This window comes from Mustela nigripes, chromosome 14 (assembly GCF_022355385.1).
Source record: "Mustela nigripes isolate SB6536 chromosome 14, MUSNIG.SB6536, whole genome shotgun sequence".
NCBI lineage: Eukaryota > Metazoa > Chordata > Mammalia > Carnivora > Mustelidae > Mustela > Mustela nigripes.
In genome coordinates, this window is record NC_081570.1 from 30,376,909 (window position 1) to 30,397,425 (window position 20,517).

The following is a 20,517-nucleotide window of genomic DNA, read 5'->3' on the forward strand; positions in this document are numbered from 1 at the left end:
GGATAGAGCTCCACATCAGGCTCTCTGCTCAGCAGGGAACCTGCTTTCTCCTCTCTCTCTCTGCCTGCCTCTCTGCCTACTTGTGATCTCTGTCTGTCAAATAAATAAATAAAACCTTTAAAAAAATTTTTTTTCTAAAAAAAAAAAATATTCAATACAAATAAAAGAACATATGTAAATTATGAAGCTTAATAATAAACATGTACTCATGAGCCCAATGTAAAAAAGGAGTATTACCAATTCTTTTGAAGCTTCTATGTATTCACTCCCATCCCAACTCCCTACTTCCCCTCTCTGTGGGGAAACCTGAGATTTGCTATCCTGAATTGTCTGGTTTTACTATTCCCTTGCTTTTCTTTACATTATTCCTTATGTGTATATAACTCCCTCAAAAACATATTGGTTAGTTTTGCTTGCCTTTTTTTTTTTTTGAAGATTTTGTTTGTTTATTTATTGGACAGAGAGAGAGAGAGAGAGCGAGCAAGTGTTGTGTACGCACAGACAGGGGGAGCAGTGGAGGGAGAGGGAGAAGCAGGCTCCCCACTGAGCAGTTAGACTGCCAGATGTGGGACTTGATCCCAAGACCCTGGGATCATGACCTGAGCTGAAGGTTCAACTGACTAAGCCACCCAGGCACCCGTTTTGCCTGCATTTTAACTTTTATGATAAATGGTATGAATGTGTACGGTATGACTGTCTATAATTTCTCACATTTTATTGTTTCTGAGATTCTTCCACATTGACTGCTGCATGTAGGTACAATTTATTCATTTTCACTGCTGAAAAAGTACTTATATGAACAAAGCAAATTTTATACATTCTTCTGTAAGTAAGAATTTAGGTGTTTGTTTTTGCCATCAAAAGCAATGCTACTATGAATGAGATCTATCACCTATCTCACTCGCATGGCAAGGTTTACTCTACAGTAGATATCTAGTTCTGGTTGATATATATTCTTGCTGACACAAATTCTTAATTTGAATATACTGGAAGCTAGCTACTTCTGTTTAAAAAAGGCAGGGGGTGCCTAGGTGTACAGTCAGTTTAACATCCATGAATCTTGGTTTTGGCTTAGGTCATGATCTCAAGGTCCTGGGATCAAGCCCCATATAGGACAAGGAGTCTGCTTGGGATTCTCTCTACCTCTTCCTCTGACCTTCCCACTCATGCTCTCTCTCTCTTAAATAAATAAATCTTACAAAACAACAACAACAACAACAAAAAAAAAAAACAGGGGTGCCTGGGTGGTTCAGTCATTAAGCATCTACCTTCGGCTTGGGTCATGGTGCCAGGGTCCTGGGATTGAGTCCCATGTCGGGCTCTCTGCTCAGCAGGAAGCCTGCTCCTCCCTCTCCACTCCCCCTGCTTGTGTTCCCTCTCTCACTGGGTCTCTGTCAAATAAATAAAATCTTAAAAAAAAAAAAAAAAAAAACCCAGAAGGTTATGGAGATGGATGGTGGTGATGGTTGCACGACAATGTGAAGGGATTCAATACAACTGAACTATACACTTAAAAATGGTTAAGTGGTAAATTTTGTATTTAACACAGTAAAATAAAGGAAAAAATTGAGTTAAAAAAATCCATTAAAGTAACTTCTTTAGAGGGCCGCTTGGGTGGGCTCAGTCATTAGGCGCCTACCTTTGGCTAGGGTCGTGGTCCCAGGGTCCTAGGATGGAGCCCCACATCGGGCTTCCTGCTCGGTGGGAAGCCTGCTTCTCCCTCTCCCACTCCCCCTACTTTGTGTTCCCTCTCTCGCTGTGTCTATCAAATAAATAAATAAAAATTTTAAAAAGAACTTTTTTAGTAACTGTGTATTTACAGAGTCCTTCCCTACTTGAAAATCACGTAACTACTCAATTATTATCCCATTTGTTTTAAAGTTTTAAAAAATACATATATTTAACTCTGAAATCCATCTGCAATTTATGTCATACATAATGAGGTCATAATTTTATTTTTTCCAAAAAGATTAGCTATCCCAGGAATATTAACTACTGTATTCTCTATTGTTTTAAATGCCACCTTGATCATAAGATAAATATATATAAACATTTTAATTTGCATCTGAGTTTTCTATTCCGTGTCATAAATTTGTCCAGCATAAATTCAATACTATTATAGTTATTATGAATTTTCCTCATGTCTTAATATGTGGCAGTCCAAATTTTTTAAAGCAATCCCTATACTCAACGTGGGGCTTGAGCTCACAAACTGGTGATTGAGAGCTGCATACTCTACCAACTGAGCCAGCCTGCTACGCCATCTGGAAGCCTGGACAATTAAAACATAGGAACAGTCCCCCCTTATATTATTCTTTCTTCCAAAATATACTGGTGTTGAAACTAATAGAACACTATATGTTAGCTATACTGGAATTAAATTTAAAAAAAATAAATAACAAGGGCCACCTGGGTGGCTCAGCTGTTTAAGCGTCTAACTCGACCTCAGCTCAGGTCTTAATTTCAGGGTTGTGAGTTTAAGCCCTGTGTTGGGCTCCATGCTGGGCGTACAATCTACTTAATCAATCAATCAATCAATCAAAGATCACTGATCACAGAAAAAAAAATCTTCTTTTTGCAGTCCTCCCCCACCCAATAATCCCTATTAAATTCTAACGATAACTCCACTATATTTGTAAATTGATTTTGTATCCCCATTTAAAGAGTAGGAAACTGAAGATGAGTTGGGTAAATGTTCTACCCAGTAAAATTCACTGGTCCAAAGAGGCAGTTCTGGGACTAGAACACAGATCTTCTAGTTCCTTTCAGTGTTCTTTCCACTAAAACAGCTTCTCAAATTTTAATATGCATATAAATCACCTGGGACTCTTGTGAAATGCAGATTCTGATTCAGTAGTTCTGGAGTGAGGCCCAAATTCAGCATTTCTAATAAGCGCCCAAGGGATGGCTGGTGCTGCAGTCTGACAACACTCTGAGAAGCAAGGGTACTGTATCTTTTGATCCATATAGTTCTGATGGGGGTGCTGCCTACTGGTTCTTCTTAAGTCTTGGCTTAGAAGAAACTGTCACTGAAACGAAAACTTCTTTCTTGGCTTGGACTGCCTTGCACCCACCAAACCCAGTTGCTGTCTTTCCTAAGGATATCAGAGCAGTTGCCTTGTTCCTGAAATCCACAACTGTGTAATTTGTCACGAGAGGATCCACAAAGCTGATCATGTGGTGCTGGCACATTCTCTGCTCTTGGGCAGAAACTTTGTTGGTGATGATGTCTAGGCCTTCATAAACCTAGGGAAAAGAAAATAAGCATGAGAAAGTCACCTGCCTCCTTAAAAGGCACACGTGCCCTCCAGCCAAACACATGACTGATCCAAAGCCACAGGATAGATGTGTTCTAACCCTATGTGTTCAGAGCACAGCAGACCCACAAAAACCTAAGACAAAGGAAGCAGAAGAAAACAGAACATTGACTTTCTTATCAAATAGTAGCTATTAGCTTAGACTTCAAGATAAAAAGCGTATGTAAATCAATGCTCAACTGAGAACTACTTCTGCAAGATTAATTGGAGGTTCTTTAGGTTTAAAAATGGGCAGATTGTTTTATTTATTTTATTTATCACAAGTCTCCAGAAAGGTAACAATTTGCATTGCTCATAGTTCTACTTCAAATGCTTAGGTATTTCTTGGATTTAAATGGCTCTGAGAGATTTTTAGAATCTTGGCTCCATTTTTAGAGAAGTGGCCTATTTACAAAGATACATATAAAACACACACATACACACTTTGAAGTCAGAACCCCTAATACTGCTGTACTGTAATGGAAACATTGTGATCTAACCAAATTACTGCTTCAGGGGGTCAGCACATGCAGTCTAAATACTCAAAGGCAATATCCTGTCTGTAAGCTCTTGATCTGCCAATTCAACTAAAAAGTTCAAATGTACTTCTTCTAAATGCAAGGTCTCAGATGGAGAACAGATCTGAAAATACTAGTTTGGAAATAGGGATGAATGCTTTGAGATTAAATGTTCTCTCTGTAATCACTGATTCTACAGGGAGCATTGAATGAACAAATAATAAGTTCCATAGAGCCCACAAAGATGTTAAAAGCATTTTTTATCTCACATTTCCCTTTACTTACATGAGTGTCGATTAAGTACAGTACAGTATAATGGTTAGGAGGAAGGACGCTGGCGCCAGGCTGCCTCAGATCAATTCCTAGCTCTGCCAGTTCCCAGTTCTTTGTACTTATGGAGTAGTCAGTTACTAACCTCTCTCTACCTCAATCCCTCATCAGTAAATGAGGATAACAGTATCTATCTCATGGGGTTGTTGTGTGGATTAAGTGAGTTAATACATGCAAAGCACTTAGTTTTAGCCTACCACACTGCATCACTATACAGGATCATTACGTAACTACCTGTATTACAACCACTACTACTATCACAGTGCAAGGAGAATAGTAAATAAGTTTAATGTCATTATCACTCTGAAGCTTTCATGCTCTTAATGACCAAGGTTATTTACCCAACAAGAATATAAGCTATCTTCAAGTAAAAGAAAATTGTTAATTAGTAAAATAGTGCACAGAAGAAATATAAAGAGCTATAGGGAAAGAACCAGCTCTGCCTTTAACTCATTTAATCTGCACTTGACAACAGACTTGCATTCTCACACCCAAAAACTGATGGAATCTTAAATCACAGGGTGTTCTTTTTTGTACATCTTGAATAAGATGTCCTTCTGACATTATAAAGTGCTGTAGCACATACTGTACATTGCAGTCTTCCGCACAAATTAAGAAAAGTAAAGGAAGGAAAGGAGTTAATAATTGCATGTTTTGGGTGCCTAGGTGGCTGAGTTGGTTAAGTGTCTGCCTTCAACTCAGGTCACAATCCCAGGGTCCCGGGATCGAATACCATGTCGGGCTCCCTGAGGGAGTCTGCTTCTGTCTCTGACCCTGATCCCACTCGTTCTTTCGATCTCTCAAATAAATACGTAAAATCTTAAAATTAAAAAAAAAGGAAAAGGCATAGTTGAAAATGCCCAGTTACCATTCCCCACCTCCAAAAAGCCAAAATGTAAATATCTCTCCCAGTAAATCCTATCAGATACATAAGTTTGTAGATAAAATTTCATCCTGAGTCCTGCCTTTATGTGTATCTTCTAGAACTCCTAAAAATGGTAAGTTTAAATAATCACATCAACATAAATCAAACAGAAGGTAAGCCCAGAACAAGGCTCACCTTATTTATTAAAGGAAGTGGCCTACTGTACTGTTTATGGTATATACAAATGCCAACAAATATCAGAAAGAAGGAAAAGTAATTAATGGTTTCAAGAAGAAAAGAGTATTAAAACTAGACGTCTTGCTCACAGAGTTAACAAAAACTAATACACACAAAAGTACTACATCTTGGTTACCAGTGTAAATTGTCCTCTTTGAGTGATTTGTCAACTTTTCATTTCCCATACCACTGAATTAAAAGAAACTGGGCATAAAGATATGGGTGATACTAAGTGGATAACTGATGATAAAAGGATTGTTTATTTTTAGGTATCATATGGTTTTATAGTTATGTTAAAAAAAAAAAAGGAGTCCTTAACTTTGAGGTATACACTATACTGAGGTACACACGAATAAAAATATTTTTTAAAAGAAATTAGAACCGATCCAAGGTTATGTCTATAATAATGTTGTTTCAGTCTTCCATTCTAATATGACTTCTTTCAATAGCTACTGATGTGCTGTTATAGTTGAGCTTACAAATGACTGCAACTTGTGATCACAGCTACTGTGTATTTTTTCATTTTACCCATGAATAAATTTTTCAAAAGATTTTATTTATTTATTTGTCAGAGAGAGAGAGCGCGCGCGTACAAACGGGGAGCAGCAGGCAGCACAGGCAGAAGGAGAAGCAGGCTCCACACTGAGCAAGGAGCCTGAAGCAGATTCGATCCCAGGACCCTGTGATCATGATCTGAGCCAAAGACAGATGCTTAACGACTGAGCCACCCAGGCGTCCTCCATGAATAAATTTTTAACAAGCAAGAAGGGAAGGGTAGATGAAGGGCATATGTAAAGTACATCTATATCTGCATTGCATTAGAGCAAGAATGATGCTGCAAAGAAATTTGTTAATAATGACACAGGAATTTTTTTTTTAAAGATTTTATTTATTTATTTATTTGACAGACAGAGATCACAAGTAGGCAGAGAGGCAGGCAGAGAGAGAGAGAGAGGAGGAAGCAGGCTCTCTGCGGAGCAGACAGCCCGATGCGGGGCTCGATCCCAGAACCCTGGGATCATGACCTGAGCCGAAGGCAGAGGCTCCAACCCACTGAGCCACCCAGGTGCCCCTGACACAGGAATTATGATCACTGGCTGGCTCAATCGGTAGAGCATCCAACACTTTTTTTTTTTCCCATTCATTTAGCCAACACATAGTACATCATTAGTTTTGATGTAGTGTTCACTGATGCATTAGTTGCATATAACACTCAGTGCTCATCACATCATGTGTCCTCCTTAATGCTAATCACCCAGTTACCCTATTCCCCTTCTACAACTCTCAATTTCCCAGAGTCAACAGTCTCTCATGGTTTGTCTCCCTGTCTAATTTCTTCCCATTCAGTTTTCCGTCCCTTCTCCTGTGGTCCTCTGTGCTATTTCTTATATTCCATATAGAAGTGAAACCATATGATGATTGTCTTTCTCTGATTGATGAGCACCTGACTCTTTTGGGATGATGAGTTCAAGCCCCATACTGGGTGTAGAGATTACTTTAGGAAAAAAAAAAAAAAAAAAAGGATTATGATCACTGAATGAAAGGCAGAACAACTGTGCAAGTAAAATTTGCAGTAACATTCATAACATTAAAATTTTATGGTTATAGGGGCACCTGGGGGGCTCAGTTGGTCGAGCAACCAAGTCTTGATTTTGGCTCAGGTCATGATCTCAGGATCCTGGGATCAAGTCTCATGTTGGGATCTGGGCTCAGTGAGGAGTCTGCTTGAGGATTCTCTCTCCCTCTCCTTCTGCCTGCCCCTCCCCTTGCTCTCACATTCTCTCTCTCAAATAAATAAATAAATCTTTAAAAAATTTTATGTTTGGGGCGCCTGGGTGGCTCAGTGGGTTAAGCCGCTGCCTTCGGCTCAGGTCATGATCTCAGAGTCCTGGGATCGAGTCCCGCATCGGGCTCTCTGCTCGGCAGAGAGCCTGCTTCCCTCTCTCTCTCTCTGGCTGCCTCTCTGTCTACTTGTGATTTCTCTCTGTCAAATTAATAAATAAAATCTTTTAAAAAAAAAATTTTATGTTTATTTTCTGCTTTTTACAATAGGGAAAAAAAGTATATGAAGGCTGGGACCCATGTTCCAATAATGGGGTAGGGAGAACAAACTAACTGAAATAAGATCAGACAAGTGTTCCTAACTACTGAAGTGAGGTGAGATGCACAGCAGTTCGACTAGCATCCACTCTAACTTTTTATATGCTGGAAATTTCCCCTAGCAAAAAGTTACTTTAAAAATATTTGGGTGCGCTTCATGCCCACTAAGATGGCTACCGTCAAAAAACAGAAAATAATAAATGTTGGTGCAGATGTAGAGACATTAGAACCCCTGTGCTTTGCTGGTGGGAATATAAAATGATGCAGCTATGGATGGAAAACAGTACAATGATTCATCAAAACATAAAAAATAGTGGGGTGCCTGGCTGACTCAGTCTGTAGAGCATGTGACTCTTGATCTCAAGGTTGTGAGTTCAAGCCCCATAAAAATATAAAAAATAGGGGCACCTGGGTGGCTCAGTCAGTTGAAGCATCTGCCTTCAGCTCGGGTCATGGTCCTGGGGTCCTGGGATCGAATCCCATATCATACTCCCTGCTTCACAGGGAGCCTGCTTCTCCCTCTTCCTCTCTCTCTCTGTCTCTCATAAATAAATAATTTATATATATACAAATAAAATAGAATTACTGTATGATCCAGTACTCCACTTCTGGGTACAAACCCAAAAGAACTGAAAGCAGGGAGCTGAAGAGATATTTATGTACCCATGTTCATAGCAGCATTATTCACAGAAGCCAAAGGTAGAAGCAATCCATGTTCATCATGAATGAATGGATAAACAAAATGTGCTGTATACATATAATGGAAAATTATTCAACCTTAAAAAGGAAGGAAATTCTGACACATACTATAACATGGAAGAACCTTGAAGACATCATACTAAGTGAAATAACCCAGAAACAAAAAGACAAATATTGTAGGATTCTACTTCTATGACAGAACTAAAGTGGTTAAATTCTAAGGCAGAAAGTAGAATGGTGCTTGCCAGGGGCTGGGGCAGAGAAGAATGGGGAAGTATAAAACAGGTACAGAATTTCACTTTGGGAAGACCAAAAAAGTTCTGGAGATGGAGGGTGATGATCGTTGGAGAACAGTAAATGTGCATAATGTATGGTAAAATAGTAAATTTTATGTCATGTATATTTAACCACATATAGTTTACCATAACAAAAGACTTGGAAGACAGATTTTTTGGTATAATAAGAAACCAGTGAATATTAGCAATGAAATGAAATTTTCAAAAATTTGTTGAATTTTTCAATTCTTTTTCTTTTTAAAATTTTTAAGAGGTTTTATTTGTTTATTTGAGAGACAAAGAGTACATGAGCAGGGGGAGCAGGAAAGGGAGAGGGAGAAGCAGACTACCCGCCTGAGCAGGAAGCCCAATTCGGAACTTGATTCCAGGTTGCTGGGATCATGACCTGAGCCAAAGGCAGACAATGGATTGAACCACCAAGGCACCCCCCTGAATTTTTCAATTCTTTTTAGTATATACCCAGAAATGGAATTGCTGGATCACATCATAACTTTTAAAATCATTGAGAGGGGCACCTGGGTGGCTCAGTGGGTTAAAGCCTCTGCCTTCGGCTCAGGTCATGATCCCAGGGTCCTGAGATCGAGCCCCACATCGGACTCTCTGCCCAGCAGGGAGCCTACTTCTCTCTCTGCCTGCCTCTCTGCCTACTTGTGATATCTGTCTGTCAAATAAATAAATAAAATATTTTTTTAAAAAAATCATTGAGAGGACTGGTAATGTTCAATTTCTTGAACTGAGTTTTGATTACACAGGTATTTTCACTTTCTTTTTTTTTAAAGATTTTATTTATTTATTTGAGAGAGAGAATGAGAGAGAGAGCATGAGAAGAGGGAGGATCAGAGGGAGAAGCAGACTCCCTGCCAAGCAGGAAGCCCAATGTGGGACTCAATCCCGGGACTCCAGGATCATGACCTGAGCTGAAGGCAGTCACTTAACCAACTGAGCCACTCAGGCACCCTCACTTTTTGGATAACTTACTGAACTATACAGTTACAAACTATTCATTATTTTAGCTTTTATTTTTAAGGAATCTCTACACCCAACATGGGGTATGAACCTATATCCCCAAGAACAAGAGCTGCACACTCCACCAACTGAGCTTGCCAGAAGCTCCATGAATTATGCATTTTATGACATACATTATTTATCAATTAAAATCATACCACCCAGACAAAAAGCAAAAACACAACAGATTCTACACATCTGCACTAAGGATAAATATCTAAACAAATGCAGAAACCAATCAATTTTGTAAATGTCACATTTGGCCCATACAGGTATTCACATCATAAATCCCACAACTGGGCTTATCTTATTACCTGCTCAGAAAACAATACCCTACCAGGTTTGTAGCTGATTGCCTTATATTTTCCAGCTTCAATTATAGTTTCAGTGTGACTCCACCTATCTGTCAGCCAGCCCTGGGTGCTAGGAAGAGCTTAAAGGATCTGTTTTATCTTCTAAAGCCAGCATGTCACTCTGTTCCATTTCCTATTCTCCCAGAGGACACCTGTGATCTGTGTACACAGAAATGACTGGATAAAATGCTTCTCTCTGCACAAATCTGATTTTTGTCAATACTAAGGGAACTCTGACCTCTTTGTAAGGTCTGATAACTGAAATACTCTGAAAAATTACAGGTTTCACCTACTTAGCCAGTTATCAACATAACTGACTTATTTCAGCAAACATTTACTGAGAGTGTAGCCTATTATGTGCCAGATATTCTGCAAGATGTTAGGCATTCAAAGAAGATTAAAAAAGGGTCCCTGTCCTCTAGGAGTCCAGGCTAGCAAGAGACACAGATACAAATAACTACTATAAAGAGACAAATGATATCAAAGTTTGAGAGATAATAAAGTTTGAGTGTAATCATCTTCTTTAAATCTCATAACCACTAAGCATTTAACGTTCTAGGTATTTAACTGGGTACTAGAAGGAAATATGCTTCTGTCTCACCTCTATTGAGAGTTTATTTCCAGAGTGAAATGTTCTGGAAAAAGGCCACAAAACTGAAATAACCCGGACTCGCCAAATCAAGGTGCTAAAGTGCCCAGAGGCACTAATCAAAGTGAGTAAAATTTACAACAGAGACCTAGAGGAAAACTTGCAGAATCTAGAGCTGTGTTATCAACCAGAAGTAAATTGTCTACCAGGGGACATTTGGCAAAGTCAAGAAACATTTTTGGCTGTCACAACTGCAGGGGTGGAGGTGTGGCTGGTATCTAGTGGGCAGAGGTCAGGGATGATGCTAAACATCCTACAATGCAAGAACACCCCCCACCAGACACACACACAACAAAAAATTATCCAGCCAAAGAATGTCAACAGTCCTGAGGTTTAGAAACACTGATCCAAAGAAATTCTACCTTGGAGAAACTCCCCCAAATCTTTAAGCGTACAACTAAAGATCACTCACGTAAGGCTCCATCCCTTTATGGTTGTCATGCTGTAGGGTGGTCCTACTGGGTTTGTTAATCAGCAAAATCCTGAGCACTGGGCAGATCATGGAGCTGTGTCTGAATGCAGGTTGGCTACAGTGCCCAACACTGCTGTCCACAAGCATGAGGAAAAGCTGCCCACCCCACCCCCATTTGTTTTTCTTTCCTTCCCCCTTTTGACTTCATTTCCTTCCCAATCCAAATTAGATCCTGAAGTTCTTCAATCACTTCCTTGCCTCTATAGATTACATCTGCTTTGAAAACCAGAATCACAGATTATGAATCAAAACAATTACCTATCTTCTCTGCTAGCTGCTCCCCTCTGTTCCATGGATATCTCACTCCCTGAGATCACTAATGAACCCCGACTGTCAAATATTAACACTCAACACGTTTAATGGAAAAAACAACAATCTGATACCACTCCACTCTCTTTTAAATCATTCTCCTTTGGAATTTCAATGGCAGCAATCTCTCCAGTTTTTCTCCCTATCTCACTGGCCCTTCCTCAGTTTCCCTACTAAAGCCAACCACTGATGTATTAGCAATATCTGTCATGGTAACAATAATGAGAAATGTCCAACCCTATGGTGTCTGCCTGCTATTTCTAAACTCTGAACTGTCAGACAATCATGGTTTCTATAACATTTTTGTGCTAACGCCCCAAATCCTTATCTACAATCTCGTTCTCTCTTGATGCCAGACCTTTATTTTCAACTGTCTAGTGGACATTTTCATCATCGTTGAGAGGCATTTAATATAGTGAAGCTGTTAACAGTAAAAACATGAGCCATGTTGCCTCAATTTAAAGTCCTGGCTCCACTACTTATTAGCTATGTAACCGTGGGCAAGTTAATGAATTTCTCTGTGCCTCAGACTTTATTTATAAAGTGAGGCTCATTTTAAACCTAACCTCAAAGGGTTATGATGAAAATTAAATAATTAATCCATGTGAAGAATATGGACTGGGGCCTGCCCTATAGGAAGCAGTCAATGAATGTTAGCTATCATCCGCAGCAGCAGCAGCAGCACTCCAGACACCTGTAACTCCCTATGTCCAAAACTGAACTCCTGATCTTCCCAGGTGTATTTGAGTAACCACGAGATAATCAAACCAAAAACCTTGAAGTGATCCTATATCTCTGTATCCCAATCTCTCCCCACATTTTCAATCCTTCAACTTTTGTCCATACTTGTTCCTAAAATGATCTCAAAGCTCACCATCACCACTTCCTCGTTACTTCACTGCCATTACACCATCTGAAGGCTTCGTGATTTCCCCTACTAGACTGTCCATTCCATCAGCTTCCTTGTTGATCTTCCCACCTTTGCTATAACCCCCCAATTTATGCCCACACTGCAGCTGGGGAGCTTTCTAAAATGAAAATCTGATCTTATCTATCCCCAAACTCTAGCATCCACCTCCTGATGAAAGCCTGCTTTGAGATCACTTCTCATTCCTACTCCTTGTGTGCTTGTCCTCTCTGCCCCCCCAGTACGTTGCCTTTACCTGTATCACAGAAGTATTTTAAAGTCAGGGACAGTAAGTTCTATCTCCATTAGACTACAAGTTCCAAGGGAAGAAACTGGGTATTTTGTCCCTAGGCCCAACACCTAACATGGTACCTAATGATACATGGAGTATACTCAATAAATATGCCATGCCTGAGGCAGAGTGCTAAATCCTATGTTAAAAATTTCACATCCTATGTTACGTTGGTCTCTATTTTACCAATGAGGAAATGAAAAATTTAGACACGTTATGTAACCTTCCCAAAGCCACAGAGCAAGTTAGTGGCAGAGGCAAACTTTTAATCCATGTCTTCTGACTTTTTTTTTTTTTTAAGATTTTATTTATTTATTTGACAGAGAGAGATCACAAGTAGGCAGAGCAGAGAGGCAGGCAGAGAGAGAGGAGGAAGCAGACTCCCTGCTGAGCAGAGAGCCCAATGTGGGGCTCAATCCCAGCACCCTGAGATCATGACCTGAGCTGAAGGCAGCGGCTTAACCCACTGAGCCACCCAGGCACCCCATGTCTTCTGACTTCTTATTGTTCTTTTCCCAGCATGTTCCTAATCTCCGTTCTATACAAATCAGCTCTGTGACTTTGGGATATCAGCTTTCTTTCCTGGAACCTCAAGCTCCTCATTTCTAACACCCCCTTTAATTCTAAGAGCCCAAATTTAAGAAAAAAGAATCTTGGCATAGAATGGTAAAAGGAAAATTTATTTTTTACTTTTTTTTAAAGATTTTATTTATTTATTTGACAGACAAGAGATCACAAGTAGGCAGAGAGGCAGGCAGAGAGAGAGGGGAGGAAGCAGGCTCCCTGCAGAGCAGAGAGCCCAATGTGGGGCTCGATCCCAGAACGCTGGGATCATGACCTGAGCTGAAGGCAGAGGCTTTAACCCACTGAGCCACCCAGGCACCCGAAAATTTATTTTTTTAAAGGATGTTGGCACTCACCAGAAAGATGATTTTGCTTCTCAATTGAAGGAATTTGAATTTGAATTTGTTATTCAACTGAATAGATGTGGAAAAGTAGGAAAAAGGTCAATCTCTTGCTTAACTTTTCTTTCTTAATAAAAGGATGACTTTTTAAAAATGTAACACTTTATTAAGAAAGAATGAACTAGCTGCAGGAACATCATGGCAGGCAACTACTCCTTTTACCTTTATTTGGCCGAAGTTCAACTGCAGACATGCTGACTAAATCAGGCAGATTAAGATGCTCAGAAAGCAGGAGAACCTGTACTAATATGTTCAGTCAGCCTGGTGAGAGGAGTGGTTTGGAAATTATAGTCCAGATCATGACTTTTACTCTTCCAATTGTTATCCCCATTTAAGAGAAAAGGGGTTGCGGGGGGGGGGGGGTTGTGCCTGGCTGGCTCAGTTGGTGAAGCATGCAACTCTTGAATTCAGGGTTATAAGTTCAAGCCCCACGAATGGCATAGAAATTACTTAAAAATAAAACCTAAATGGAAAAAAGAAAAAAAAGGAAAGGGGACTAGAATCTTAATAGAAGGTCATGCTTCTCAAACTGAGAGGTGCATGCATAGTATACTTACTATGCATTCTTCAAGGGCACCAATCTAACTAAATGGTAAAAAGAACCTGAAACATTTTTACATCTAAATAAACATAGATCAGGGCGGAGAATGCAAAACTGGCACGTACTTTTAAATTAAAGCATGAGAAACTCTGCAACGAAGAGCGTCTGCTGTGGCCGCTTGGAGGTCTACCTGCAAACCCTGGTGAAGAATGGATATAAGGAAATTCAGAGATCATGGGCCCAGTCCAATCACTTAAAATTTTATACTTGAGAATATGGAGGCTCAGAAAGCTTCCCTGGACATATAACTGACTGGGAGCAGAGACAACTAAAGCCTTGAGGCTCTGCCTATATATAACACAAGCTGTTTCTGCTGCCTCTTACCAGTAGAATTTTTATCCCCATTTGACTCTGGTCTGTTTGTTTGCTTGAAGTAATGAATTCTTACTAAGGTGAAATTAAATTCCAGAAACTGAGGAGAAGCCTGCTTTCATACACTGAACCCCTTCACTGTTAAAGAGTAAATGTGATAGAAAGCTAAAAATATACACAAAGACAATGCCATGTGACTATAATGCTGGGACAGAAACAAAAGGGGTCTTTTGAGAAAATAAAATAAATAAAGTTCCTCTCTGTGGTCACTTTTTTTTACAGCCTCAAGATTGGCCCATTTTTTGAGGGTTTCAGTGATATTTTCTTTCAAGATCCCTATGATAGAGTATATATTATCTGGAGGTCTAGGTCTAAGTTAGAGAGAGAGAGTAGAGTAAAATCGAGCCAGAATGCCTAGGTTCAAATTCTGGCTCTACTACTCAACTTCATGTTGCAGATTATTTAAGTTTCTAATTTTTCTTTGCCTCAGGTTTCCTAATCTATAAAATGAGAATAATAATAGCACCTATACTCCTCACTGGGTTATTCTGAAGATGAGAGTTAATACAGGTAAAATATGTAAAATGGTTGCAGGCAAGTGTGGTAAGCACTATATAAGTACTTGATATTGTCTGTATTTAACTGGTGGTTAAACAAGATTTTCCTTGGTGGTTCTAAGTGAGACCTCTGGCTAGGGTTTGAAAGAAGGGAACCACAAAACACCAGAGCTAAAAGGAGCCTTAGACCCTGTGACAGACACTGTTATGACCCACAAAGCCTAAAATGTTTACTATCTGGACCTTAAGAGAAAAAGGCTGCCCATCCCTGATTTAATCTAATCAGTTCCCCTCCCTAATATAGCCAAAGAGGAAACTAAAGCCCAGGGAGGGCAGTATCTTGTCCCAGGTTATGGAGTGAGTTGGGGCAAAGCTGTGCAGGCCTAAAACCCAGTCTCCCCAGTAAGTAAAACTGCCTCTCAGGCTAAAGAGGCTAAATGAAGACCACAGAGTGAAGCTGTAAATTAGGAAAGAATATCTGCACCTGAAGAGTTAAGCAAATCATCTAATTCTAATCAACGGGCTTTTACTGAATACTATAAGCCTGGGAACCAATGTTTTTTAGTGCTCTCCAGGTGACTGCAATGTGCACCTGAGAGCGAGAACCACTGCCATAAGAATTACGCAAGGCACTAGCAAGATATAAACCAAAAAAGGAGAGTAGGAAACTGACTGGATAGCTCGGTAGCTAACCAAGAGTACCAGTCCCGACAATGTAGAATCCCTTATTTCCTCTGCTACATCATGTGTAGGGGACCGCAAGGGAAGAGCAACAGGCACAGTGAAGGCAAGGACTTCTTGGATATACCTTCATTCACACTAGAACGTCAATAATATTTTTTAGCCACATCTGTAAGTTCCAACGGTTCAACAAATTATAAATCTATTACAACATTCTCACTTTTTAAAAACAAGCTCTATGCCCAACATGGGGCTTGAATTCACAACCTCAAGATCAAAAGTCACACTCTCTACTGAGCCAGCCAGGCACCCCTATAACATTCTATTTCTAAAAGAATGTTAAAACCAACTTGTACTTTTAAAAAAATGTACAAGAACATACAAATTTAAAACATTTATGACGAGACATCTGGGTGGCTCCATTGGTAAAGCATCTGCCTTCAGCTCAGGTCATGACCCCAGGGTGCTGGGATAGAGTTCTGCATGGGGGTCCTTGCCCAGCTGGGAGTCTGCTCCTCCCTAATGGCTGCCTCTCCCCCTGCTTTTGCTTCCCCCACCTCCCTCTGATAAATAAATAAATAAAATCCTTAAAAAAATAACAAAACAAAACATTTATGACCAAAAAAATCATACAAAAGACAAATATGACCAATTGAAAAAATACTTCCAACACAGGAGTCTGCACAAAAGATTAAAACTTAACAATACAGGGGCACCTGGGTGGCTCAGTGGGTTGAAGCCTCTGCCTTCAGCTCAGGTCATGATCCCAGGATCCTGGGATTGAGCCCCGCATCCGGATCTCTGCTCAGCGGGGAGCCTGCTTCCTCCTCTCTCTCTCTCTGCCTGCCTCTCTGACTACTTGTGATTTCTGTCAAATGAATAAATAAAATCTTAAAAAAATAAAACACTTAACAATACACAAATCCTCTTACAAATCAATAAACACAAAAATGAAAACCACTATATAGACATGGACACACACAGGTATGAGCATGACATTCAAAAAGAAAAACACAGGGCGCCTGGGTGGCTCAGTGGGTTAAGCCTCTGTCTTCAGCTCAGGTCATGATCTCAGGGTCCTGGGATGGAGCCCTGCATCAGGTTCTCTGCTCAGCGGGGAGCCTGCTTCCTCCTCTCTCTCTCTCTGCCTGCCTCTCTACCTACCTGTGGTTGCTGTCTGACAAATAAATAAATAAAACCTTTAAAAAAATACAATAAGGGTTGGGGCGCCTGGGTGGCTCAGTGGTTTGGGCTGCTGCCTTCGGCTCGGGTCATGATCTCAGGGTCCTGGGATCGAGCCCCGCATCGGGCTCCCTGCTCCGCAGGAAGCCTGCTTCCCTCTCTCTCTCTCTCTCTCTCTCTCTCTCTGCCTGCCTCTCTGCCTACTTGTGATCTCTGTCTGTCAAATAAATAAATAAAATATTTAAAAAAAAAAAAAATACAATAAGGGCGCCTGGGTGGCTCAGTGGGTTGGGCCGCTGATCTCAGGGTCCTGGGATCGAGTCCCGCATGGGGCTTTCTGCTCAGTGGGGAGCCTGCTTCCCTCTCTCTCTCTCTCTCTGCCTGCCTCTCCATCTACTTGTGATTTCTGTCAAATAAATAAATAAAATCTTTAAAAAAAAATACAATAAAATGGCTGATGTTGGGGAACCTGGGTGGCTCAGTGGGTTAAATCCTCTGCCTTCGGCATAGGTCATGATCCCAGGGTCCTGGGATCAAGACGCACACCGGGCTCTCTGCTCAGTGGGGAACCTGCTTCCTCCTCTCTCTCTGCCTGCCTTTCTGCATACTTGTGATTTCTGTCTGTCAAATAAATAAAATCTTTAAAAAAAAAAAAAAAGTTAAAAAAAAATAAAATGGCTGATGTTATGTGAATTTCACCTCAATAAGAAAAATAATGTAAGTAACCTCTAATAATCTTAGAAAATTGGAAGGGGGGAGAAGGTAATGTGTACATCTTCTCATCCAGTATTCCTATTCTAGGAATTTATCCTGAAGAGAGAATCACACAGTCCAAAAAGATATACGTATGAAGATGTTCATCTCCGCATCATTTATTATAGCAAAAAACAACCCTCCAAATGTCCTTCAGTAGAAACCTAGCTCATAGCAATACACCTATAAAATAGAATACACAGAGATTAAAAACAGAGAAGTAGAAAGTTGGAGAGCTTACACTATCCAATTTCAAGATTTAATACAAAGCCACAGTAACCAAGACAAAGCAATATTGGCAAAAAAAAAAAAAAGACACACAGATCAATGGAAAAGAATGCAGCCCAGCAATAGACCTGCACAAATATAAACTGATTTTTGACAAAAGTACAAAGGCAATTTAATGGAGAAAGGATAGTCTTTCAAAAACAGTGCTGGTACAACTGAACATTCATAATATCTCAACCCTTATACAAAAATTTATTCAAAATAGCTCATAGACTTAAATGTAAAATACAAAACCACAGAACTTTTCTTTTTTAAATAAAACTTTTTAAAAAATGGTGAGAAAATCTGTGTGACCTTGGGTTTGGCAATTTTAGGATAGGAAATCAAAGACACGATCCATTTAAAAAGAAACAAGAGAAATTGGACTTAGTGAAAATTTTAAAACTTTTGTTCTGTGAAAGACACTGAAGAAAATGAAAAAATAAGCCACAAAGCAGGAGAAAATATTTGCAAATAACATATCTGATAAAGGATAGGTACCCAGGATATACAAAGAACTCTTAAAAGTCAGTAAGACAAACACACCCCCCAAAGATCTGACAAACACTTCAAAGATACACAGATGGCAAATAAGCATATGAAAAGATGCTCAACATCATTAGCCTTTAGGGAAATGTAAATTGACCACCAAGAGATACCAGTACACACCTATTAGAATTGCTAAAATTTAAAAAAAAAAAAAAAAATCCTGGAGAGAATACAGAAGAACAGAAATTCTCATTCACTGCCGGTCAAAAAGCAAAATGGCACAGCCATTCTAGAAAAAACTTCAGTTTTTATTTTATTTTTTAAAAGATTTTATTTATTTATTTGACAGACAAAGATCACAAGTAGGCAGAGAGGCAGGCAGAGAGAGAGGGGTAAGTAAGCTCCCTGCCGAGCAAGGAGCCTGATGTGAGGCTCAATCCCAGGACCCTGAGATCATGACCTGAGCCAAAGGCAGAGGCTTTAACCACTGAGCCACCCAGGTGCCCCAAAACTTTAGTTTTTAAAGTTAAACCATCAGCAGATGTCTGTAACAGCACAAAGGAAGTGCTAACAACTTGATGTCCTCTCATAAGTGAATGGACATACTAAGGTAGGCACATCCGTACAATGGAATGACACTCAGCAATAAAGCATAATGGACTCATGCAACAACATGGGAGAATTTAAAATGTACTTTGCGGGGCGCCTAGGTGTCTGTTGTTGGCGGGCATCTGCCTTTGGCTCAGGTCATGATCCCAGGATCCTGGGATAGAGTCCTGCATCAGGCTCCTTGCGCAGCAGGGAGCCTGCTTCTCCCTTTCCTTCTGCCAGTGGCTCCCCTTGCTTGAGCTCTCTATGACAAATAAATAAATGAAAGATTTAAAAATAATAAATAAAAATAAATAATAAAATATACTCTGCTAAGTGAAAAAGTCGGACCCCAAAGGGCTGCATATTGTATGACTCCACGTACACTGGAAAAGGCAAAAGCATGGTGATAGAAAACAAATCAGTGGTGGTTGAAAGTCGGAGAGGTGGAAGAGCTGACTACAGAGGCCACGCAAGGCAATTTTTAGAGTGATGGAACTGTTCAATATGGTACTGTAAAGGTGGGTACCTGACTGTATTTATCAAAACCCATAAAACTGGGGCACCTGGGTAGCTCAGTCGTTAAGCATCTGCCTTCGGCTCAGGTCAGGATCCCAGGGTCCTGGGATCAAGCCCAGCATCTGGCTCACTCCTTGGCAGGAAGCCTGCTTCTCTCTCTCCCACTCCCCCGGCTTGTGTTCCCTCTCTCACTATGTCTCTGTCAAATAAATAAAAACTTAAAAAAAAAAAACATAAAACTGTACTCAACAAAGAATGCACTTTACTGTAGGCAATTCTTTAAAAAAAAAACAACCAGAATGTCTGGGGATCCCAGGACAGAATACAGACTGCAACAAATAAATCTACTTGTATTACAAATGTATAGCATGACTTCACTGAAGGGCAGTGGAAGGGAGAAAAGGAGCTTACCTAAGTAACTGTGTAAAACGTTCTTATGACTGGATACTATAAGGCTAAAATGAGCAAAAAGAACTACACACAAACATTATACCTAATTGGGAAGTTTGTTTCTCACCTAAGTAACTACTGCAAACTACTATACAGGTTGCACAAATTGGTAAACACATTATAGACAATGAGAACCAAATTTCTTACTCTCTGAGAAAGAAGTCACAAATGGGCAAGGAAAGAAACACTAGAATTAACCTTGTGGTGCACAGTAGAGTCAGAGATACTGGTATAAACCCATGTTTATTTTCATCTATATGCAGATACTGACATAAACATAGAGATTTGTGTACACATGGAATAGTGCACATACATGTTTCCTAGCTTAAATCCTCTCCCCTTCAGCGTGGGCTAAACTTAGCACCTTCTTTCTTCCTTTCTTTCTTTCTTCCTTCCTTCCTTTCTTCCTTCCTTTCTTTCTTTCTTTCTTTTTTTTTAAGATTTTATTTTTTTGACAGAGAGACACAGCAAAAAAGGCAGAAGCAGGGGGAGTGGGAGTGGGAGAAGCAGGCTTCCCACTGAGCAGGGAGCCCAATGCAGGGCTGTCCTGGGATCATGACCTGAGCCGAAGGCAGACACTTAACAAGTGAGGTACCCTGGTGCCCCAGCAACTCATTTCTAACAGAGAACAGAAAGGGACTTCACAGTGGCGAAATCTGGCAGACACATCCCAAACTAAATGATCAAGGTTAACATCACCAGAAATAAGTCATATTGCCATCATGCCCTGATATGATGTAATGAGAAGGGTACTTCACCTCTGTGGTTTGCTTTCCCAAAATCTGTAATGCTAGTGTAATCATAAGAAACTATCAGACAAACCCA

General features: G+C 40.0%; 1 protein-coding gene across 2 annotated transcripts in view; it reads right to left on the reverse strand.

The window, feature by feature from the left end:
- The window catches only part of TRIT1 (tRNA isopentenyltransferase 1), a 49,481-nt gene that overhangs the window by 17,497 nt on the left and 11,467 nt on the right, over window positions 1-20,517 (reverse strand). Inside the window, exon 2 of one of the 2 annotated variants that reach the window (XM_059374221.1) lies at window positions 3,104-3,246. The exons of the other annotated variant lie outside the window; for it this stretch is intronic. Within the exon in view, the coding sequence (XP_059230204.1) occupies window positions 3,104-3,246 (143 nt within the window). The remainder of the gene's footprint in view (window positions 1-3,103; window positions 3,247-20,517) is intronic. 2 annotated transcript variants of the gene reach the window in all.